The sequence below is a fragment of the Chrysochloris asiatica genome, unplaced genomic scaffold, assembly GCF_000296735.1.
Source record: "Chrysochloris asiatica unplaced genomic scaffold, ChrAsi1.0 scaffold00046, whole genome shotgun sequence".
NCBI lineage: Eukaryota > Metazoa > Chordata > Mammalia > Afrosoricida > Chrysochloridae > Chrysochloris > Chrysochloris asiatica.
This window is the reverse complement of record NW_006408564.1, coordinates 5,033,385-5,058,126: the sequence shown is the minus strand read 5'-3', so window position 1 is coordinate 5,058,126 and position 24,742 is coordinate 5,033,385. Positions and strand designations below refer to the sequence as shown.

The following is a 24,742-nucleotide window of genomic DNA, read 5'->3' as shown; positions in this document are numbered from 1 at the left end:
GGCAGCCAGGAGGCAGACTTGCAGAATGTGCCCTTTGTTGGTGTAAATTATTATATCTGCGTGAGTGTTTACAAAAAAAAAAAAAAGTGAAAGTTCAGACATCAGTTCGAGCTCGGTTGTACTCTTAAGTCTTACTAGCTGTGTGATGTTGTGCATGTTACTTAACTCTCTGTGTGAGTGTGTATAGCTTTACCATGGGAGTAGCAACTCCAAACTGTAGGGATAATGTATGAGTCAGGTCAGGTCTAGAAAGCTCAGGGCTTGGTATGATAAGCATTCAAGTAACTGTTATGTTTTGTTACATTTAAGATTTTGTGGTTCTGTATTCTTGTTATGTGCTCCCTCTTCCACTAGCCAATCAATTCTTTGAGAGCTAGGATGGTGTTTTCTTTATCTCTGTGTTGTTTAGCACTCAAATGCATTGTATACCACAGAGTCAATTGCAATTCATAACGACCCTATGTTATTGTGCAATGCCTTTGATTTGGTTCTGACTCATAGTGACCCTGTAAAGCAGGATTGGGGAACCTTTTTTTGCTAAGATTTATAACATCATTCATGGGGCATACAAAATTACCAACTTAAAAATTACCTATCATATTTGTTCAAACATTTAATGAACTCATCCCTAATGTGATGGCTGGAACTGCAGTTGTCTTGGTAGTGCCAGACCAAAAGATTTTGCCCGTGGACCGGAAGTTCCCCACTCCTGCTCTGTAGGGTTTCCAAGGACCGGCTGGTGGGTTTGAACTGTCAACCCTGAGGTTAGCAATCCAGTACTTATTCTATAGCTCCATACCAGGACAGAGGAAAACTGCCCCACAGGGTTTCCAAGGTTGTCATCATTCTAGGAACAGATTATAAAGTCTTTTCTTCTGTAGCACGGCTGGTGGGTTCCAACCTCCCACCTTTCAGTTAGCAGTCAAACACTTCATCATTGTGCCACTAGGGATACTTAGCATATGTTTGGTGCTCAATAAATAATCATCATCTTATCTCCTTGGACTTTGCTAACATGACCACAAAATATTTGGAAAGTGACATTATATCCTGTTAATATCTGTGGTTTCCAGGATCATAGCATCCAAAGGACCAAGACTTAAATCTGTCAAAAATTTTTTAATGGAAATTTAGAAAACAAAGTAAGTTATGAATTAGAATAAACTAAGAGTCAATGCGTATTTGCAGATTCAAGTGGTCTGATCTTAGGCTTGCAGATGTCAACTTTTTGTGCACACTAAAGAATAATTGCTAGTAACTTTGTATCCTACTTATATATATCTATGGAAACTGGGATCCCATTTTTTTTTTTTTTTTTTTCTAGAATTTGAAGGTCTTCTGTGTAAGACTTAGATCACTGTGAGTATCTACTTGGTTTTACAAAGTCTGCCTCTTACCTGCTCCTTCTGTCTTGGCCTTCAAGCATTCTTCTTGTTACTCACTCCTCCCCAGCCATCCTAGGTAGCTCCATGTCCCAACATTGTAGGTATGCGTCTACCTCTTGGATATTTGCAGTGGCTGTTCCTTCTACCTAGAACGCTTTTCCACCAGATAACTGCATGGCCAACTCCCTCTTCTGAGTCTTTGCTTCAACGTTCCCTTCCCAATGAGGCCTACCTTTACTTTGCTGTTGCTATTAAGTGCCGTTGAGTCAGTCCGACCCATAGGGACCCTGAATAGGGTTTCCAAGGAGCAGCTGGTAAGCTTGAACTGCTGACCTTGCAGTTCAAACTGACCTTGCAGCCCAGCACATTAATCTGAAGTGCCACACCAGGACCCTTGTTACTCCATATTAATTGCTTTGTGATGCTCAGTTTTTTCATAGCAATAACATTTTCTAACAAACACATGGTTTAAATATCTATTACACTTATTGTTTATTAGCTTTATCCTCCTGCCAGAACAGCATTTTCCAACCTCTTTTCTTTTATTTCCACCCCCCTCTCGGAGCATTTTTATTAGGTCCCTGAGTGGTGCAAGCTAACGTAAAGGTGGCAGTTTGAACCATAGAATAGTACCACAAGAGAAAGCTCTGGCAATCTTCTTTGTTAAAGATTATAGCTATGAAAACCCTTCTGTTGGTAAGTGCCTTCGAGTCAGTTCCGACCTTTAGTGACCCTGTACAGGATTTCCGAGGCTGTAAATCTTTACGGGAGCAGAATGCCTCATCTTTCTCCCATGGAACGGCTGGTAGTTTCGAACTGCTGGCCTTAAGGTTCACAGCCCAGTTCGTAACCAATATGAAAACCCTTTAGGACAGTTGTATTCTATCATACGTGGGGTCTTCTTGAGTTGGAATTCAATATTTTTGATTGGAAGGAGCGATTTTAGACTTTTTTTTTTCTTAATTGCAACCCAAGAGACAATTAAATACCACTGAAATTCTAAATTTTCCTGCTCCCCTCAAGAATTAGCTTTTGCCCCCTTGAGAGTATGACACTCTTGTGGAAAATGCATTTCCTAGAACATAAGCCCTGTAAAGATGGAGGGTCTATGTATATTTACTGGCACATAGTGACCCTTCAACAAATTGTTGTGAATTAAATTACCCAGCAACAGTGCCTTTATGTTATTTATTAGGCCAAAAGTCTTGGGGTTAACAGTTAACAGTTAATGTGAACAGTTAACATACTCCACTGCTAATCAATAGGTGGGAGGATCAAATTCACCTGAAAAGGAAGTCCAGGTGACCTACATCCCCCAAATCAGCCTCTGAAAAACATATATAGTGTAGTTCTCCTGTAACACATATAAGGACACTATGAGTTATAATCAACTGGATACCAACTGATTTTAGTATCAGACTCCAGAGAATGTGAAAAGGGAAAATATTCTGCCTGTCTGCATTCTGTAATATGCTTCTGTTGTTGTTAGTTCCATTCATAGAGACCGTGTGCACAACAGAACAAAATATTGCCTGGTCCTGCACTAGCCTCACAATTGTTTTTATGCTCCAGCCCATTGCTGCCGCCGCTATGCCAACCCATCGCATTGGGGGGTCTTCCTCTTTTTCTCTAACCTTGCACTTTACCAAGAATGATGTGCTTCTCCAAGGACTGGGCGCTCCTAATAATATGTCTGAAGTATGAGAGACAAAGTCTGTCCATTCTGACTCCTAAGAAGCATTCTGGTTGTATTTCTTCCAAAACATTTGTTTGTCTTTCATCAGTCCATGTCACATTAATATTCTTAAAGAGCAGACACAAAGACACAATCTTTGCCCACAAATAATAAAACCAGAAATTAAAAACAGAAGTGTGGGCAAAGATTGTAGGCTCTATAAGTTGTACTTTTTGGAATCCATCTCAGGTTTATTTGGTGGCCTGGTATATAGTCTAATGTGATGGAGTCATGAAATGGAGGCCTATAGGATCCAAAGTTCAATGTAATTATCTATTCCATCATTTTATTCTTTTCTGAATGCTTGATCTGTCAAAAATTGAGGAAGACATTAATATTCAAGAATATTAAAATCCTCTCACTTTTTTTCATGTGTCTTTGTGTCTGCTCTTTAAGTTTTAATATCTGATGTGGATATCAATGCCAGACAAGTATTTTTTAGGTAAGTTTCTTTAACATGTTTTGGGGGCCCATTTTTAAAAAGATTTGCTAGTCTAGTGCAATTTTACATTTACAGAGAAATTGTGCAGAAAGAAGAGCATTTTCATCGCCCCACTGGGCACCAAACCCAAACCTATTGTTGTCAAGTTGATTCTGATACCTAGCCCCACACAGGACAAAGGAGAACTGCCCCCACTGTGTTCCCAAGGGTGTCATCTTTATGGAAGCAGAGTGCTGCATCTTTCTCCTGGATAGGGCTGGTGGGGTTCGAACTGCGAAACTTTAGTACTGAATTGCTTAACCACTGTGTGTGTCACAAGGGCCTCTCCCCTGCACAGTTTCCCCTATTATTAATGCCTTGCATTCTGTGGTGCATTTGTTACCATTGATGAATCAACATTTATACATTATCATAGTTAAATTCCTTGATTTACTTTAGGGTTCAGTTTTTGTGTTGTATACAACCCTATGGATGTCAACAAAATGCATAATGCCTTGTGTCCACCATTCTAGTATCTTGGAGAATATTTTCACTGCCCTAGAGATGGCTTGTGCTCCACCTGTTTATCTCCTTCCCCTGAACCCTTACAGTAACCACTGATGTTTTCACTGTCTCTACAGTTTTCCCCTTTCCAGAATGTCAAGTAGTTGGAAACATACAGGATAGAATTTTTTTTTTTTTTTTGACCGATTTCTTTCACCTACCATTATACATGTAAGGTTCCTCTATATCTTTTTGTGGAGGCCTGGTGTGGTACCATAGGATAAGCATTTGAATTCTAACCACAATTTTGTCAGCTCGAACCCACAAATTGCTCCTTGGAAACCCTATTCAGGGTTGCTATGATAGGCATCCAGTCAACAGCACGAAACAACAACAACAATATCTTTTTGTAGTTTGAGAACCAATTTCTTTTTATTGCTGAAAATTAGTTTCTTATACAGATATACCACAAGGAGCACACTCTGGTAGTGTAGTGGTTATGAATCGGGCTGCTTACCTCAAGGTCGGCAGTTTGAAACTACCAGCTGTTCTGTCGGACAAAGATGAGGCTTTCTGCTCCCATAAAGATTTACAGCCTTGGAAACCCTGTGCAGGGTCACTGTGAGCCGGAACCGACTCCACGACACATAACAACAACATACAAATATACCACAGTCTGTTTAGCCATTCGCCTATGGAAGGACATACTGGTTGTTGTCTTAATTTGGACAAATAGGAAGAAAGCTGCTGTAAACATTCCAGTGCAGGTTTTTTGTGGACATACATTGCCAACTCAATAAGTAACTAACTACCTAGGAGTGCAATTGCTGGGCCATATGGTTAAGCCTATGGTTAGCTTTGTAAGTTTATTTAACTTTTTAAATACAAAGGACACAAGTGGGACATGGAGGACTGAATCAAAAGAGAAAGACGTAAGTGACTACGTTGTTGTCTGAGACCAGTCTTCAAGAAGTTATTTGGAATAAGTCAAGTTTGAAGCATCAGCCATACAGCCTGGTGCTTAGGGGCAGAGACATTAGAGTCAGACTGCTCAGGGACAGTGCCAAATCTATAGTTCATTCTGTTTCCTTGGATACCGTACTAAGTTCTCTATGCTTCCATTTCAGTGAGTGAATATGGGGATCATATTAGTACAAACCCCAGGGGTTATTGTGACGATTACCCAAGGTCATATTTATAAGATGTTTAGGAGAGTGCTTGGTGGTGGTTGTGGTGGTGTTTTCTTGAGTCAGTTCCAAGTCACACTGATGCTTATTAGGGTTTCTGAGGCTATAAAGCTTTGCAGGAGTCCTGGTGCGGTGCTGTGGGTTAATGCACTAGACAGCAAAGTCATTTTGGATTTCAAGGTCATCAGTTCAAGCTCACCAGCCACTCCGTGGAATCCCTATACAGGGTCACTGTGGGTCAGACCCAACTTGAGGGCTCTTAACAACAACAACAAAGCTTTACAGGAGTCCTGATGTGGTGCCATAGGGTTAGCACTCAACCTCAAGGTTCAAACTCACTAGCTGCTCCTCAGAAACCCCTATACAGGGTCATTATGAGTCAGAACTGACTCAGTGACACTTAGCAAAAACATCAATAACAAACCTTTACAGGAGCAGAAAGCCTTAGCTTTCTTCTGCAAAGTTCCTGGCAGATTTGGACTGCTGAGTTGCAGTTAGTTTCTTAGCATGTAGAAATGTGTAAGTAGCCATGAGCTTCCATTATTTCTCATAATATATATATTTTTTTAGTCAAAAGATGTTAGAACTTACAGGCTGACAAGCACAACGTCATTGTACCATCTCATTTAATCAATCAATATTTATAGAACAACTACTATTGGAAGCACTATGCTTGTTATGGAGTCCTGGTGTGGCATTGCAGGTTAATACAGTGGACTGCAAAGTTGGTTTGAACTGCAAGGTCGGCGGGTCAAGCTCACCAGTCGCTCCTCAGAACCCATAGACAGGGTCTCTATGAGTCTGTGGTTCAGAAATTCAGAAGTCAATTAGCTGAGTAGTTCTTGCTCAGAGTTTGCCATGAGGCTACAGTCAAGATATTGGATAATCTGCAGCCATTTGAGAGTATCCACTTTCAGCTACCTCATTTACATGGCTGTTGGCAGAGGCTTTAGAACCTTGCTGGCCATCATCAGCAGGAGGCCTTAGTGCCCTGCCACATGGACCATCCCTAGGTTGACTTGAATGTTTTCATGGCATGGCAACTGGTCTCCTCCAGAGGGAATGATCCAAGAACTCCTGCCTTGGAAGTCACACATATTACTTCCACCGTATTCAAATTAGTGAAAGTCTAAGTTGTCAAGTCCATTTCCTGCTCAATGGGATGATGTTTGGACTTCATTTTCTCAAAGCCTGACAAATAATTTCTGGACCTAGTTTAGCTATCACATAAGGCAATTCTGTTTTTCCTTAGATTTTTTAGATGAGTATTAAATATATTCGAGACCAGGGGTTGACAATTTTTTTCTGTAGCGTGTCAGATAGTAAATACTTTTTACTTTCTGGTCCATATTGTCTCTGTCACAATTACTCAACTGGTGTGGCGCTGTGAACTAATGCAATGGACTGCAAAATCATTTGAACCACAAGGTCAGCAGTTCAAGCTCACCATCCACTCCTTGGAAACCCTCTACAGGGTCGCTATGGGTTAGAAACAACTTGACCGCACTTAACAACAACAACAACCATTGCAGTGTGAAATTAATCATTGGAAATATATAAATGAATGAGTGTGCTTGCATTTCAGTAAAGCTTTATTTAGAAAAACAGTTGGAGCACTAGGAGGTCTCACACTCCCTCAGATTAAATTTTACTGTGTTGTTTTGTTTGGTGTCATTGAGTCTGTACTGATTCATAATGACCCTCTGTACAATAAAATGAAACATTGCCCAGTCCTGTAGCATTTTCACAATCCCCGCTATCTTTGAGCCCACTATTGCAGCCACTGTATCAAACCATCTCATTGAGGATCTTCCTCTTTTTCGCTGACTCTCTACCAAGCACAATGTCCTGATAAAATGTCCAATGTATGTAAAACCAAGTCTTGTAATTCTTGCTTCTAAGGAACACTCTGCACTTCCTCCAACACAGATGTGTTCACTCTCTGGCTGTCCATGTTATAGCCAATGTCAAGAGAGTTTTACTCATGCCATCCACCATAACTTCTCCACTAATGTTCAAAACTGCATACTCGATTACTAAGTCTTGTAGTCTGTTCTCTGATCTTGCTCTACTGAACGTTCAGCTGCAGTTATCACAGTGGTCACTTCCTCATCCAGAACAAACTTTACTCCCTTCATTTTCAGGAGATTCCACTTCTGGGTTTCCTCCTGTACTTTCATAGATCCTTTGCTGTTTTCTCCTCATGCCCTAGGCCTCTAAATGCTAGAGTACCCTTAGCTCAGTCCTCTAACCTCTTCTCTTTTTCCATGGTTCATCTTAATTGATCTCATCTAGGTTCATGCTTTCAAAGACTATTTATTCACTGATCTCTAATTTATAATTGGAGCTCTTATTGTTGTTAAGTGCCGTTGAGTCGATTCCGACCTATAGCGACCCTGTATAGGGTTTCCAAGAAAAAACTGGTAAGCTTCAACCACCGACCTTGTAGTTCAAACAACTTTGCAGTCTTACGCATTAGCCCACAGTACCACACCAGGACCTTTCCCTAAAATCCAGACCATCTATTCAATGAACTATCTACTATCTTCACTTGAATGTCTTATTGGGTGCCAGTAAGTCAATTTTTAACTCATAGCAACCCCATGAGTCAGAGCAATATTGTTCCATAAACTTTTCTAGGCTGTACCCTTTAAGGGAACAAGATCAACCGGCTTTTCTCTTATGGAGTCACTGAGTGAAGTTAAACCATCATTCTTTTGCTTAGCAGCTGAGAACTTAACCATTGTTCTACCAGGGCTCCCTCTTGAATGTCTAAAAGCATGGAAAACTTAACACATGCAAAACCAAATTCTTGGTTTTCATCTTCTCCTCCTCAATATCCCCTGTTTGGTAATCACCTCCATTTTTCTTTTTGTCAAACTGAAAGCCTTGCATCTAACCAGGACTTCTTTCTTTCTTTAATCCTAAAGCAATCTATCAGGTAATTTAGCAGCCTCACCTTCAAAATGCATACAGATTCAACTCTTCCTCCACTCTGCCACCCTGCCCAAAGGTTTATTGTTTCTCACTGGGCTAATTATAGCTGTTCTTGCTGGTTCCTTAAATCCTGTTTCAGTGTAGCAGCTAGAGTAATCCTTTCAGATCCTGCACAGATTATGGTTTGTCTTTGCTCAGAACTCTTCTAGTGGCTTCCCATTTTGCTCAGAGTGAAATCAGCTTTGACAGTGGACTCCAAGTGCAGGACAAATCCTTCCCAGTTTGCAGTTACCTGATCTACAACTTCCCTTCCCTTTCTCTGCTCCAGCCAGGTATTTAACTTGCTGTTCACTTTGTCTTGAATATCTATACATTGTTCCTTTATTCCCTTTAGACCTTTGCTCAAATGTCACTATTTCATGAAGGCTTTCCTGGCCACACTCTTTAAAATTGCAGTTGATTCCCTCTTCTCTGTCTGCCATGTACCATGTTGATCACCTTTCTCACTTATTTTTCTTTGTAGTACTTTTGATTATTTGTGGTGAAATGAGTTCCTTTATGTGTTTTTTGTCTTGGATCTTTGAACAAACAGCTTTAGAGATAAACCCCCTATGTCGTGAGGAGTTATTTTTTGCCATAGTTTTCTACTCCAGAAGGTACAGGTTGATTTGACATTTCCTTGGTAAAGCAGTAAACAACTTGGGATGTGATACTTTTTTTCGAGTCCTGGGCTGCAGTCTGTCCTGTGATTGGCATGTATCTTGCAGGGATTGGTCAATAGAGTATGCAAATGAGTATCTGTAGCCTAACGTGCAGGCAAAGTATCTGTGGCCTAGTGACAGGGTAGTGGTCAGTTTGTGGTCCCTGCTGAGAAGGACGGTACCTTAAAATTAATAAGGAGTTTTATATATAAGCAGCCAATCCTACAGAAGTTTATCAGACAGGAAGAAGCAGAAAGAAAAATGAAGAAAACGAAGCAGAGAGAGGGGAGGCAAAGAGCATTCTAAGAAAGCTGTAAACACGTGTCAAGTCTATACCACTAAAGGCATAAAAAAAACCAGAAGAGGCTCAGTGGCCGAGCCTGTGGTGACAGATAGCAGAGCTGAGAGGAGACTATTCTGAGGGGATGGAGAGGAACCTGTCTTCAGTGGGTTGAGAGTCTGATGGAAGGCCTACATGGTCAAGGGGAGCTGAGAGAGTGGTGTTGCATTGAAGAAATGAGACTTTGCCTATCAATATACATCCTCCCCCCTGAAGTTAGACAGGATCTAATGTTATTATTACTATAACTTCTCCCCTTTTAGAGTCTTCTTTTAACAATTATTCTGCCTTCATGCACAAGAACACCCACACTTGCAGATAGTATCCATTTGACCTGGCTTCAGTGGCTGGATGATAGAACATGACTAAAGGAAGAAAGAAGAGATTAAAAAGAGTAATTCACTACAAAGAGATGAAATTGACCTATGCTTGTAGATGCAGTATGGCAAAGGAACAAACAAATCTTTACAGTGAGGATCATTCCCACCCCTTGGTACACAGGGTTGACAAGGATAGGTAACTTAGACATTGGCTACCCAAAATGGGGGGCTACAAAGGCAAGATGTGACTGGCCTACAAGCTTTCAATAGGGGACCTAGTTCCAGAGGGTATGGGAAAGGTGAATTTCTACTGAGTTGTTTCCAACCTGTCTGGATGGGGCTGATAACAGGTGATGGGGATGACATTCTTGTGGTTCAATAGGAAATGATTGCTATCAAGACTGACTGTGAGTGTTAGAAAGGTAAAGGTAGTCGTTTTGTAACTAAATGAGGGGAGTGGTTGATTTTGCAGTCCAGAAGAGGGGGGTCCCTGAAACCATCAAGGGAGAAAAGTGAAGTGCTGGAGAAGCAGCGAGGCCAGGGATGGAGGCAGAAACAATGACATGGAGACAAAGAGTGTCAGGGGACTCTAGATTGAGGGAGGGAGAGGAGCTGTGTGCTGGTGGGCAGGGGGCGATGTGTGGTTTGTACCCTTTGGTTGTTTGATGATGTGTGCAGGGGATTGTAACATTGCAGTGCAATGAAATATGATAGGATGAATGTAAAGATAATGTTCTCCCATGTAAACTATCACATGATTCACAATAAAACCTTAAAAAAAAATTATTATGCCTTCATCCCCTCTGAAACCTAGAATAAAATTTCCAAGAGGTCTGGCATATTTATCGGTTACATTCACTGGTATATCTCCTGTTTCAAATTATTATTTGGATATATGAATTTGCCGTATCTTTAAACTGATGTGAACTGCTATTTGAGGTCAAGGTTTTGCTTTTCCTTTGGTTTTCTCAATAAGTTTGGATACATAAGTGTGGCCATGTGAAGACCTGACTTTTTTGTCACACATTCCTGGAATCTCAGCAGGCTTGTGACCTCTTTAAACAATAAGACATAGTACACGTGCTGCCATGAGGCTTCTGAGGTTAGGCAATAAAAGGCCATGTACTCTCTGCCTTATTTTCTGGAATACTTGCTCCTGGAGTCTTAAGCCTAAATGAGAGATGATACACTAACGTGAGGCTGCCATGCCGAGAAGAAGTCCAAGTCACATGGAGAGACCATGTGTAAGTGCTTAAGATGATGGTTCCAGCTAAGCCCAGCCTTCATGCCAATGCACATGATAATGAGTGAAAAAAAAAAAAAAAACATTTAAAAGTGGATCCCAAAGTCCCAACTGCTTCAGCCTTCAAGCATCATAGAAATGCATCCTCCTCCTCATTGTTGTTGTTGTTGTTAAGTGGTGTCGAGTTGGTTCTGATTCATAGCGACCCTGTGTAGGGTTTCCGAAGAGCAGCTGGTGGGTTTGAACTGTTGATTTTGTGATTCACACTCTATTGCTGATCCTACAGTGCCACACCAGGAGTACTATCCTTCTCATAGCATGCCTAAATCTTGACCCAGTATTCAAGAGTATAGGTGTTGGGGTGGGGATGGGGATCAGTTAAAAGGAAAAAGAAGGTAAAAATAACATGAAGATGACTAATTTCTCATTCTTAGAAAAATATCTTTTAAAAAAATAAAAAGTTCCTGGAAAAATTCATTACCTTTCCATTCCATTTTTCCTACAAATTGCATTTTAAATGTAAATACATACTTTGTTGTTGTTAAGTGCCGTTGAATTGGTTCAGACTCATAGTGACCTTGTATTGGGTTCGATTTTGCAGTTCAAACCTACCTATGGTTGAGTGCTTATCCTACAATACCACACAAGTACTACACATATATATTGTTGTTGTTGTTGTTAAGTGCTGTTGGATCTTTCAAACCCATAGTGACCCTGTAGTGGTTGGTGAGCTTAAATCAAACTGATTTTGTAGTTCAGTGCATTAACCCACAGCGCCCCTACCAGGACTAGGGACCTCAAAAACTCCATGGAGAAATGACAGAATTGAAAGATGGTGACGTTTTCTGCAAACTTTAAAAAAATATGTTTATTGCTGATGAATAGGTTCTGACTCACACACACACAACAATTGTTGTTGTTTGATACCACTAATTTATGAATGGCTTGTTATACAACAATAGATAGCTAGAACTATAGGGCTAAAGGTCACATAAAACTCACAACTATCTTTGGAAAGAAAGTTAAGTTGGAGTTTATTTTGCCTACTGGGAAATTTATATGGTGTGTGAACATTATTCTGCCAGGTTTTCATGGAAGCTAGTGTCCCTTCAGATTAACTCACTAGACTCTAGACCCTCAGGAACTACCAGAAGCATTGTTGCAATGAGTCACTTGAGATTTCATGCTTGAAATTCTTGTTATATTTCCATATATTTCCACTAGGAAGAGCTAGCAGTCTAAAACCATGTTAAGACCAAACTAGTCATGAAAGTATAGGATGACAATACAGTAACCTGGAGATCAGTGTCATAGGTAGGTAGTACATTTTGTGATACTGCCTGTTTTCTGCTTTTATTTTCCTTCCACTTTTAAAACTGATAATGGCCATGCAGAGATGAGCATTTCAGAGCCATCTGCGTATCACCATTCACGTGTTCTCAGAGCTGGAAGGAATCTACTGTCATCAAGTTGCTCATCAGAGTTCTTTATTCTGCAGATCAGAGAGGGGAAGAGTGTGTGTCCAAGTCTGAGGCTGACACTGTGGGTTCTTGACCCCCAGTACAATGCTCTCTCCTGTCTTTAAGAGGTTCTTCACTTGAAGTCTGGTTTAAAGATGGATTTCTGGTGCATGGTGCCTGTCCCATGAACCAGCCTCAGTAGCACATACCATCTTGTTTGTGTGTGCTTTGTGATCATCTCTGGAGAGTATTCACAGCTTCCATATGATGTTCGAACTGCAAGGTCAGTGGTTCAAGTTCACCATCTGCTCCATGGAAACCCTATACAGGGTCGCTATGGGTCAGAATCACTTGATAGCAGTTAACAACAACAGTATGTGATTCTCACAGAGACCTATGACCCCCAAAAAGCTGAAGTACCATGCATGTTGTTCATAATTTCATACTGTCATTTAAAAAACTTGAATCAGAGTAAGTTCATACTTGTACTCACCATCCCTTTATGAAAGAACTCCAAATGCTTTTGGGGACATTCTAGGGTAGTTTTTTGTTGTTGTTGTTGTTTTTAATATCAGTATACTCTCAGATCTCAGATAGTTAGGGATAGCTGAGGCACCCAGCAACCAACTCATCTTATTGACAGTTTAGAAAAAGTTGACAGGCAATCACACATTAAAATCACTTTTATGATTCAAAAGTAACAAACAATTCAGGGCCAATTAGGTGAGTACTATTTTTGCTTGAAACCATTAAAGTGCTTATAACAGAGAGAGTTAGGATGTGTATAGGAAAGCTCAAAGCCTTAACATAATAGAAATTTATTTTCATTCGCTGTGCCATTCATCGTGGGTGTTCAGCAGCCTTCTCACACGATGTTTGCGTAACTCCTGGTTGGTAGAAATGGTTAACAGTCTTTGCTGCTAATGGAAAGGCTGGAGTTTCAAGTCCACTAAGAGATACCTTGGAAGAATGGTCTGGTGATGTACTTCCAAAAAAATCAACTCTTGAACACCCTATGGAGCACAGTGCTGCTTGGAAATAGATGGAATCCTTATGAGTCAGGGTGGATGTGAGTCAGGGCTGACTTGACAGCAACTGTTGTATCTTGACTGCTTGGGACTCCGTCATTATTGTTTGGGGTCTGTGAATCAATGGACAGGAGAAGAGGGAGAGTGGAAATATTAGTGTTACAGATTGAATTGTGTCCCCCCCACCCAATTTGTGTTGTAAATTCTAACCTCTGTGCCTATGGTTAAGGTGCTCTGGTAGCACAGTGGGTTAAGCACTGGGCTGTTAACCGCAGGGTTGGCCATTCAAACCTATTAGCTGCTTTGAAGGAGAAAGAAGAGGCTGTGTGCCCTGTAAACATGTAGTATCAAAACCCTATAGAACACTGCTCTTCTGTCTAATTGTGTTGCTATGAGTCAGAATCCACTTGATTTGACTTTGGTTTTGGTTTGGTGTGTTTGTGGTTATAATTCCATTTGGGAATGGGTTGTCCTTGTCGTGTTAATGTGGTCAGATTCACATAGAATATATCTTGAGTTAATTTCTTATGTGATATAAAAGAGATTGAATGAAAACTAGAAACATAGATGGAGAAAGAAAGATGCCAAGTTACATGAAAATCACCTAGAACAGAAGCTCAAAGACCCAAGGAACTTCCTTCAGAGCTAACCGAGAGAAAAGCTTCTTCTAGAGCCAGCACCCTAATTCAGATTTCTAGCCTCCTAAATTGTGAGGAAATGCATTAGTTTGTGAAAGCCATCTTCTTGTGGTATTTGTTAGGGCAGCATTAGATAGCTAACACAACTGCATAGAAGGCAAATTTTAGGGATTAGACAAGAAAGTTGAGCCTCTCATTTTTACCCGCATTCCATTGGCCAGAAATAAGTCACATGGCCCCATCTTGATAAAAGAATGGTGATGGGAGATTTCCAGCAATAACTATACTGTGAAGAGGAGAAATCTTCAGTGGGCAATGGATTTCTCTGCCATCGTCAGCATGAGCATGGTAAACATTCTAAATCTCAGCACTGGATAAACATTCTAAGATGGGCTTTTCAGATGTCCCTAGAATTTCTGCAAATTATTCTCCTTACTTAGCTGGCATGTTAGAATTGAAGGTGATTCTCAGAAGTTATGGAGTCAGAACAGAAACATAGTATAGTTAGATGTAACAATTAGAATCCTTCAGTAATTGGAGTTTTTATTTCATTCACAGAATGACCCAGGGGAAGTTGGATTTTGAGCTGGTTTATGTTATAATGGAATTTGTATAATTATAGCAATAAGAACTCTGTGTTCATTTTTGAAAAAACTTTAGCTACAAGTTTAGCTTTTTTTTATTACATGTTTGCCCCTAAAAATATTTTCATGTTTGGCTGAAATTACAACAGCACAGACTTTACCCTATGGTTTTTATTTTCACTGTGTTCATGAGTTGCTGCTTGATTATTTATATTTGTTTTATACAAACCTAAACCATCTTCTCAAATTGTCTTATGATTTTTATTCTTGAATTAGAATTAGCTATGACATGAATTTGTGTGAATTCCAATCTCACCTTTTTTTGTTAAGAGGCTTTTGATGCTATTTAGAATCTGAATTCGTGACCTGTGAGAACGTTTTCCTTCTTCCACTCAGTATGTCACAACTCTTATTTCTTCTTTGTACAATGACATTTTAGAAACTCCAGAAGTCTGGGAAGCAATATCCTCTCACGTTATGAGAGCTAAGTAGCTTTCTGGGGAGGTTAAAGTCCTGTAGGATTTACTCAATGGTATGCTGGCTGTGGAATGTGTTGGCCGACGAAAGCAGAATTTTAGAAATTGGTTTTACTGACTAATGTAACAAATTAAATAGACAAACACAAGAATTATATTAAAACTCACCACTCCTTAATTTTTTACACTACACGTTACTATTCTTTATTGAGGTTATTTATGTGTGTTGTGGCTGTGTGGTAGAAATACTATACAGTGAGATCTACTGCACATCTCGTCCCTATTTCACACTCAATGACTCTATGTATTTAGCTTGAAGGTGACCATGGTGGATGCTGATTGATAAGTGCTTACCAGCACCTCACTGGACCTACCTCACAGGTTCATCTTCCTCATAGAGTGATGTTCCGTCTTGAAAGAAACAAGGGCCAGCAATGCTGTAGATGCCCAGTAAGCAACAGCTACTTTCAAGAGCATTCTTTTTTTTTTTTTTTTTTTTGATAAGAAATTGGCCAGAGTGTGTACAGAAAATCTCTGTCATATCTCAGGAGCCTGAAGATGAACAGTTTTTCCTGCTCATCACAAACCAGAGCTCTAAGAACATGACTTCTTTTTCTGTGTCTCTGTTCATAAAACAGATTCCGTAATACATGATTCCATGCCTTACAAGGATATGATAGGGGAAAAGTGGCCTAAGTCATATATAAGATCATTTTAACAACCAGAAAGAAGCACACTTGCAGTCAGAGGTTGAGAATTAGTTTCCCATAGATTTGCTGACTTGTGCCAGTAATGACTCTAAGAAGAAAAGATGTTTCTCAGGCTTCTGCACACCTCTCACCAACCCCGTACCCAGATATACAGCGGTAATTCTTTGGATTGGTCCATGGACAGGTAGTCTGTGGTTTATGACCAATGATTCTTAGGTGGCTGGCTAGAAAAAGATGACACATCAACCATTCCTCCCACAATCCTCTGACTCACCTGAATTCGATAATTCAGTGGCTACGCAGGACTCCGAAACCACACTCACAGTTAAGGAGTTTATTAGGGACATTAACAGGTTAAAAGTCAGGATCAGAAAAAGCTCAGGGCACAGCTTTTCCAGTCAGCTGCTGATAAATGCCCACAGGACACATCACTCCACTATATACCTCAGCTTGAAAGGAACTCAACTCTAGTCCTGGGATCTGAAAACAGACCTCCTCATTCAAGTGCCTGGAGGCACCCTATTCTACAAGCCAGCTTCCTGCCAAAGGTCACTCAGTTTTCCTTGCTCTGTGTACTGGGAAGCCCACTGCTCTGACCTGCTTTGGTTCTTGGCTCTGCTACTGCTGTGGCTCCTCTTCCACTTCTTCAGTGTCTGTCCCTGTATTGAGGAGGTTGAATATGTAGGGATCTTGGGGTTCAAAGGACACACTCCACCCTGGCTTTTCTATGATGATAGTGTGATATTTCCCCTCCTGCTTCAGAGATGGCTCACTTTGAACCCATGCTAGAGTTTCAAGTGTTCACAATTACAATGAATTCGGCTAACATCCACAGCTGAATCATGTCATCCTAACAGTCTCTTCTCCCACCTTCTCTTACCCAGACCCAGCAGAGCAGTTGTTTGGTGCAAGTTTAGAGACTAAGGCTAGAAGAGACATTGGAGAATTCCTTATACCACAATGGCAGATAAGAAAAATTTAACAGGATGTGGGCAAAAGCTTATCTGCCTTATTTTCCTGGGAAACATTTCTTTCATTGTGGGATTTCATTTTTATATGATATTTTGTACATCAGTATGTCTCATCTGTATGAATGGTGGTGAGAACTGATGCTAGTGATGGAGACAGTTATTGTATAATGCCCTTACTTGGAAAAAGTTTGAAATATTATGTTGATCCTTTCTCTACCTTTAATTTTTTTAAAATTTACATATATGTGGTACAGTAGATTGCAATGTATAATGGCCATCTATTCCATATTGAATATAAATAGATTTTTCTGTAGCCAGATGTAAGTCTTATTGGAATTATGCCATGGGTAACCTTTATCAGCTGCATCGGCATGTGTGAATACTTCTGTTTACTCTGTCACTGGCTGCTTCCCTAAAACTAATAATTATTAAGAAAATTAAAGCATAAATTGCATAAAGGTTATCCTTTTCACTTCTATTCTGCCAAGACAACTTTTCAAATTGTTGACAGAACTGGGGAGTCATGCAGTATATGAATCTTCAAGCTTAAAATTATAATTATGCTGTTTGCTTTTTATCTAATATCCAGCATATTACAGAAGTTCTTGAGACCACATCTGACTCTAACCATTTCTGTGTCTTTTCTAGCACTATTGATATTAATGTCAATTTTAATTTCTTGGCATCACAAGTACATTAACTTATCACTCACAGATGTGATTTTGAACAAGGACTGAAACTGTAAATTGGGAAGTCAGAGATTCACAGCGTTTCAACAGATCGTTTGCCTCCAAAAAGTGACACAGTTGTACTGAAAAGGTTTTAAATTGCTCATTGCAAACCTACCTCAGGAGCAAAATGCCATGCATGCAGCGGATTGGCAACCATGTTAGTCATTTTTTCTCCTCCCGTTCGTTGCTCTGTTTGTATTGGGAGCACAGAGTAATGTAATTTAGTAAATTATGATTTGATGGCTGGGCATCAGCCCCAGTGTTGAACAGTATTTGGACTATGATTACTTGCTGGCTTTGTCACAGTTGACATTAATTATTGATGGAAGTTTCAGAAATAGCGCATGTGCCAGGAGCTTTTCGCCCGCACGCAGGCTTCAGGCAGGAGGGATGCTAAAGAGTGTGGGGGAAGAGGCACCTGTGGCTTATTTATGTCTGTGCACCAGGAGCCTTGACCCCGTGGGCTACACATACCTGTGTGTAAGGGGTATGGTGTAACAGAAGAATGAACCGGCAGGCTTATTTCTATCGTGTTCCTCCCCAGGAATTGCATCGTAGAAGCCAACTTCAGCCGGAGCCAGCCAAGACGAAGGCTCTCCAGACTGTCATTGAAATGAAGGTAGGAGCTGTACACATTTGTCAAAAACAGCTGTGCCCCGGGAGTTTGTTCCAACTTGACTGTGCCTAACTTAACACTTAAACATGGGAAATGAACCTTGTATTTATTTCTCTCTAGGCACTGGGTAGGTGCTTCTGTACTTGAATCTTTTTGCCTTCCTGGGTGCATTTCATTTATTGACCCTTTAAATTATGGTGCCTTTTCTGGGTGAAAGGATAAGGGCTCAAGTATCCCATGACTGAAAGGAGCTGGGTTAATTTCTGAAACCTGGCCAATGCCTCCAGCCCCAAGGCAGGTTTTCCTTGTATTTTAAAAAGTAAATTTCTAGTGCTAGGATTAATCATTTTTTCTTCCCCATTCATATTATAATAAAAAGACACCTTTGAGAAGCTGAGTTTTTGCAAAGGGAACGTTTTCCTTTGTGTGTTTTATATACAATGGCACCATTAAATAATTAAAATTATGCTATCAGCAAAATGTATATTTTCAAAGTCATACTTTCTTATGACTCTAGGATTTTTTCTAACCAACTCTGATAATAATAATAATCTATTCAGTACTCACAAAGTACCCTATTTACCTCTGACTATAAAGAGATACATTTAAAAGGAATACAAAACTACCTCCTGGATAGATGTAGGACAATTAAAGAATAATGAAGTGAATGATGAGGGCCAAGTGAGCATCTGTAATGACTAAGAAATAGATCCAAATAAAAATCAATTGTTCAAAAATGAAAACTTCTTCTGTTTTGCTTTGTTTTTACTTCTAGCTTTGACCAGAGGAAAAAGTAGTAATGTGGGGATATTTTAAGACTAAATCATTACTCAAATTGTTGCATTGTCAGGAAAATAGTTATATAACAAAGGTGTTTGTAATCTGGAAATTTCGCACTTGCAGGTTAACACAGAGAGTTTGCTGGTCATTTTGGGCCTATAAGAGGATTCTCAGGATTGAAGCTAGGATAATGACTTTTTCTGTCTCTCTTGCAACAAATGATTTGTAGTTGTTTGCCAAAAACATCCCCAAATGTTAGGGAAAAAGAAACTAGTACAAGTTACTGAATTCTTGGCATGTCTAACACTGTCATGGGATTCCCCATCTTCACCCCCAATAAATGACATTATTTTCATCCAAGTGGATTGTTTTTGGAAATAATATAGAACATTGCTTTAAACCCTATGTTACTTGATAGTTGTTGCCCTCATAATGAATTTACAGGGTACTGGTTTTTTTTTAAATGCCGTCAAGGTGATCAAATGACAATAGTATTAAATTTTTTTTTTTTTAAATCCTAGATAATGAAATTTTTTGAATGTGTCTAATTTGTATTTATTTCTAGATGAAACTTTAAATGATGAGCTTAATGTGGTCAGTGATTCATACCAGGTTATATCCTCACTTATTACTGAAACCAAAGCTAAAATTTAGTTCAGGGTAAAAAACAAAAAAACTCCAACAAATAAAAATCCCAAACAAATTTAGAATGAGAGAGAGAGAGAGAAAAAGAAAGAATTTGATTTGTTTTTTTGCAAAGGGTTTTTCAGTCCCTCTTTCACCTACACCAGCACAAATAAATCATATGGGAAAACAGGATGCATATAAAGATTACTTCAAAATCATTTTATTTTGTAAAAAAGGATGGAACTTCAGGAATCTTTGAAAACAATAAAAAAATACTTACCCTTCTTGATATACTGAGTAATTTTTTAGCAAAATCCTCCAAACAAACACAATTGATCATTTTTTGGTAGCTTTTCTTTTTTGAATAGGAAATCCATTTGGCCTGGTTTACTGATTCTGGTAGTATATATTTTATTACCAACCAAAAAATTAATCCAAATATTCATTGAGACTTGAGGAGGCATAAAAATATGATTATTAGGGCAAATTCAGATGAACAGATTTATTAGTAAATCAAGCCTTGACTTTTTATTTTATGAATGCTGTGATGTTAGTTTATAGACATAAAAATAATTTTTTAGGACAAATGAAGATCACTATCTTGGTCAGGGAACTGAACCTGGAGCTTTTGTTTTGTCCTTTGGGATATCTGGTAATTGATGGAAGTGCTGTTTTCTGTTGTGCCAGTGAAGACGTCTGGGTCCCATTAGCATTTATATGCAACATCCCTAAATCAAGTTATAGAGGCAGCTGGTAGTTCATCATTTGTGTTACTCACTTACGATGGAGGCTGCAACCTCCTCTGATTTTGACATTATACCCATGTGGAAATTTGGGGGAATAGAGTCCTGGTAAGGAGCTCTGGTAGCGTAGTGGTTGCAAATCGGGCTGTGAACCGCAAGCTTAGCAGTTCGAAACTACTAGCCGGTCCATGAGAGAAAGATGAGGCTTTCTGCTCCTGTAAAGATTTACAGCCTCGGAAACCCCGTACAGGGTCGCTATGTGTTGGAATCGACTCCACGGCACATAACAACAACAATAGCATTGTCGTTGGGTCAAACTCACCAGCCATTCCTTGGAAATCCTATGCAGACTTTCTATGAGTTGGAATCAACTAGATGGCAGTTAACAACAATAATAAAGCTTACCATGTGTCCTGGTGTCGTGCTGTAGGATAAACACTGTACATTAAGAGTTGGCTTAAACTGCAAGTTCGGTGGTTAAAATCCACTAGCTGCTCTGCTGAAACCCTATACAGGGTCACCATGAATTGGAACTGATTCAACGGTATTTAACACCAACACAGTTTACCAAGGAGCCTGGTGGCACAAAAAGATTGACTTTTTGGATCCACTCTTGCTCTGTAGTAGAAAAGCCTGGCAATAAACCACAAGTCATCCTCTTGTAAAAATTACAACCTAGAAAGGACAGTTCTACTTTGGCACATGGGATTGCTCTGTGTCATAATCAACATGATGGCCCCTTAACTATAACAGGGTTGACTACAAAACTGAGCTGACCCTTAAGCCTGGTGGGTAGAACTTGAGACACTTGTGGGTTTTAGCTTAAACAACTTTGGGTGAACATCAGTGTCTTCTGACGTCTTAGCAAAAATTAAAGGAGCTTTCCTAGAGATGTTAGATCTGTTGTTCCAGGAAGATAATGTAAATTGTTGTTGTTGTTTAGTGCTGTTGAATCGGTTCCAACTCAGAGAGGGGGTTTCCGAAGCTGGTGAGGTTGAATTGCCGACCTTGCGGTTATAAATTATTCTTAATGCCTCCATGCCCCTTCTATTTAGAGAAATTTTGGGTGAACTTCTTATATCACGTAGTCTTTCCACACATTCTTTGCTTCAGTGACAACACAGTGTTAATTGAAATCTTGCTTAAATGTAGGCACTGAGGCCTGGTCGTTCTCAAAGCTCTCTGTGCAGCTTCCCTGGGCTTTTGGAGTTGCAAGATGTGGTGTGATTTGAGGAGTGTCCACTGCCCACATGAAAGTCAAGGGCAGTTCTTTTGTGAAAATCACATCTGCTGCCAGCCATGTGGCTAAAGTCATCTGAATGGACACCAAAGTGAAATGAATCAAATGACTTGTGGTTTATCCCTTTGCAGGAAACCTCAAGTTTTCATTTTGATCCTGATTTGATCTGGCAGGTATGTTCCTGGTTTGCACTTAGAGCACTGTGTGTATTTTTTGGCAAAATCAGTTTTCTTGTAGAATGCTGTGATGCTTTTCCTCTTTTTGCTTTAATGTCTAACGGTTTACTGAATCCACCTTTTTTTGCTCTTATGGGGCAATAGCAATAGAAGTGGCAGTTTCAAAGCAGATTTTATTTTTCCCTTTCTCTTTTATCTTTACTGATAATTGTTTTTAAAGAGCATGTAAGTTAAGGAGCTCTGGTAGCGTAGTGGTTACGAATCGGGCTGCGAACCTTAAGGTCAGCGGTTGGAAACTACCAGCTGCTCCACGGGAGAAAGATGAGGCTTTCTACTCCTGTAAAGATTTACAACCTCGGAAACCCTGTACAGGGTCGCTATGGGTCGGAACCGACTCGATGGCACTTAACAACAACAAGTTATTTTTATTATAAATTTCACATGATATAAATATGGCATTCAAAATTTTGTTTTTTAAGAATGACAGTAATGATAGTACTTGTTAGATTATCTCGATTCTTTTCTCTGGATTACTTAGAACTTCTAAGTCAATTAAAACATAATTAGAAATGTCTGAAACCAAAAGGGACTTGATTGTCTCACTGCTTACTTCGGAGAAAACATGGTGACTGCTTCAGGCATAGCTTGATCCAGGTGCTCAAATGACGTTATTGTTGTTAAGTGCCCAGTTCTGATTCATAATGACCCAATATAGTGTTTCCAAGTAGTGGCTAATGGGTTTCACCCATCAAGCTTGCAGTTAGCAGTCCATTATTTATTCTATAGTGTCACATCAAGACGATAGCTACCGTTTCCTTTCCTACTCTTATCTTGGCTTCCTTCCTGTGATGAGCTCTATTTTCAGACATCCTCTAACTGCCTGTGTGACTGATGAGATGGCTACAGCAGCTACAACATCCCAGGACGGAAGGACAGGGAACATGTTGTGTTTAAAATAATACAAAAAACAACCAACCTAGAGTAACCATACTTACTAACATTGAACATAGATGTACGCTTTAAGGTCTAAAAGAAAATGCTTGGCGTTACCTAGTTCTCCTTTGTCTAATACATTTAATGATACTTATTCATCAAGAAAACAAACTTCTACTAGTTCTCGATTAAGCAGCATGATCAAATAGTCATATGTGAGTGACATAATGGTTTTAGTCAATTCACAGGAATGTATTTAATCTGGTATATTTCTAAATTAAAGTAGATGAACAAGTCAGGGTAGACTGTCCTTGTTGTTGTTAAGTACCATCGAGTTGACCAATAACGACTCTGTATGGGGTTTCAGAGAGCAACTGGTGAGCTTGAACCACTGACTTTCCAGTTCAAATTGCTTTGAGTCTGGCACATTAACCCACAGCACCACTATGTGACATTATATCTATGGGGAACTGAAGACTGTGGGTATCTTCCCAATTACAGGGCCAGCTAGGGGATTTGTGTACTGTGAGTGATTATGTGATGATGATGGTTCTTCTTGAGTTATATTTGTCTCTAAGATGCTTTTCTTAAAAACAAAACAAAAATAAAGACAGGAACTAAGTAGGAAGCAATTCAAGGCTTAGCATGAGTAAGTGGCAGTGTCCTGGTGTGGGGCTGTGGGCTAATGCGTCAGACCATAAAGTCATTTGAACTGCAAGGTCGGTGGTTCAAGTTCACCAGCTGCTCTTTGGAAACCCTATACAGGGTCTCTGTGGGTTGGAATCGACTCGATGGCACTTAACAACAACAAGGCACAGTGTAGTGATTATAAGTCGGGCTGCTAACCTCAAGGTCAGCCGTTTGAAACAACCTGTCATTCCACTGAAGAAAAATGAGGCTTTCTGCTCCTATAAAGATTTACATTTTTGGAAACCTTATACAGGGTCATGATGAGTTGGAACCGATTCCATGGCATACCACCACCGCCACAAGTGGCTAAAGTGTAGTTATGCTGTGCTGTTGACTTGTGACTGACTTGATATTCAAGGGCTACCCAGCAATGGTGCAGGTGTTGTTCTGTTATTAAAAGTGAAGACCAGGTTTTGTCTCTGTCACCAAACAGATGACTGCTCTCCTTCCACATGAAAGTGAGCTGGTCTGCCCTTGGTGGTTTACCTTAAAAGTTAACTGGAAGGTTGGTTAAATTCAGTTCATTTAGCTCCACACAGCATGGAAGGGGTACGATGAAACATTTTAAGGCAGGAGGTATCATCAGGCAAACTTCAAATGAAAACCTCTAGAATGGGTGACTTTTTTTTTTTTTTTTTTTAAGTTTTTATAGTGAAGTTTACATGGGAGAACATCAGTTTTACACTCATCCTATTGTATTTCTTTTCATTGCAATGATTACAATCCCCTCCATGCATCATCAAAGAACCAAAGGGTACACCACACAGGCCCGCCCCCCGGCCACAGCATATAGCCCTTCTACTTCCCTGAGTCCGGTGTTCCCAGCCACTCCATCTGTCCATGTCGTCCTTTCTTTCTCCCTCTCTGGCGTCACTGCCTCTCTGGGTAGGGTCCCACTCTCCATTCTTCTCACTTGATGATCCCAGGGACCTCCACTCCTGGTCTGCAAAATCAATCACTCTCTTCCTTTTGTCAAAAAATATCTACCTCTATATTTCCTACCCTCACAGTCAGTCCTGCTGGCAGTTATTCACTATTGTACCACAAGAGCCTTATCCCCATTTCCTTTCACCAGCCCAATGGATTGGAAATCATTCAGTGGTGATTCTACTTTCCCCTGCCCCATCAGGAACTAGCTCCCTCTTGAAAGCTTGTAAGCCAGTCACTTCTTGCCTTTATAGGCACCCCCCCCCCCATTTTGGGTAGCTAATGTCTATATTGCCCATCCCTGTTAACCCTGTGTACCGAGGGGGTGGGACTGATCCTCACTGTAAAGATTTGTTCCCTTTTTTGACCAACAACATCCATAAGTATAGGTAATGTTCATCAAATTATAGCAGGTTATTTTTTTTCTTTTCTTTTCCCTCTTCTTTCTTCTTCTAGTAGAGTTCTGATCATCCAGCCATTGAAACCAGGTCAAGTGGGTACTATCTGCAAGTGTGGGTGTTCTTGTGCATCTCCCGTCACTTCATACCAGCTGAATGTTTCATTCTCTGCTATAGCCCTCTTTGGCCATGTCACTGTTTCCGGGCACAAGAGTCCCCGAATCTTGCCATACTGCTGGCC

At 40.0% G+C, this 24,742-nt stretch overlaps 1 protein-coding gene across 1 annotated transcript in view; it reads left to right on the top strand.

The window, feature by feature from the left end:
- The window catches only part of ERC2 (ELKS/RAB6-interacting/CAST family member 2), a 1,669,968-nt gene that overhangs the window by 432,562 nt on the left and 1,212,664 nt on the right, over positions 1–24,742 (top strand). Inside the window, exon 4 of the mRNA XM_006862059.1 lies at positions 17,916–17,990. Coding sequence (XP_006862121.1) covers positions 17,916–17,990 — 75 coding nt within the window. The remainder of the gene's footprint in view (positions 1–17,915; positions 17,991–24,742) is intronic.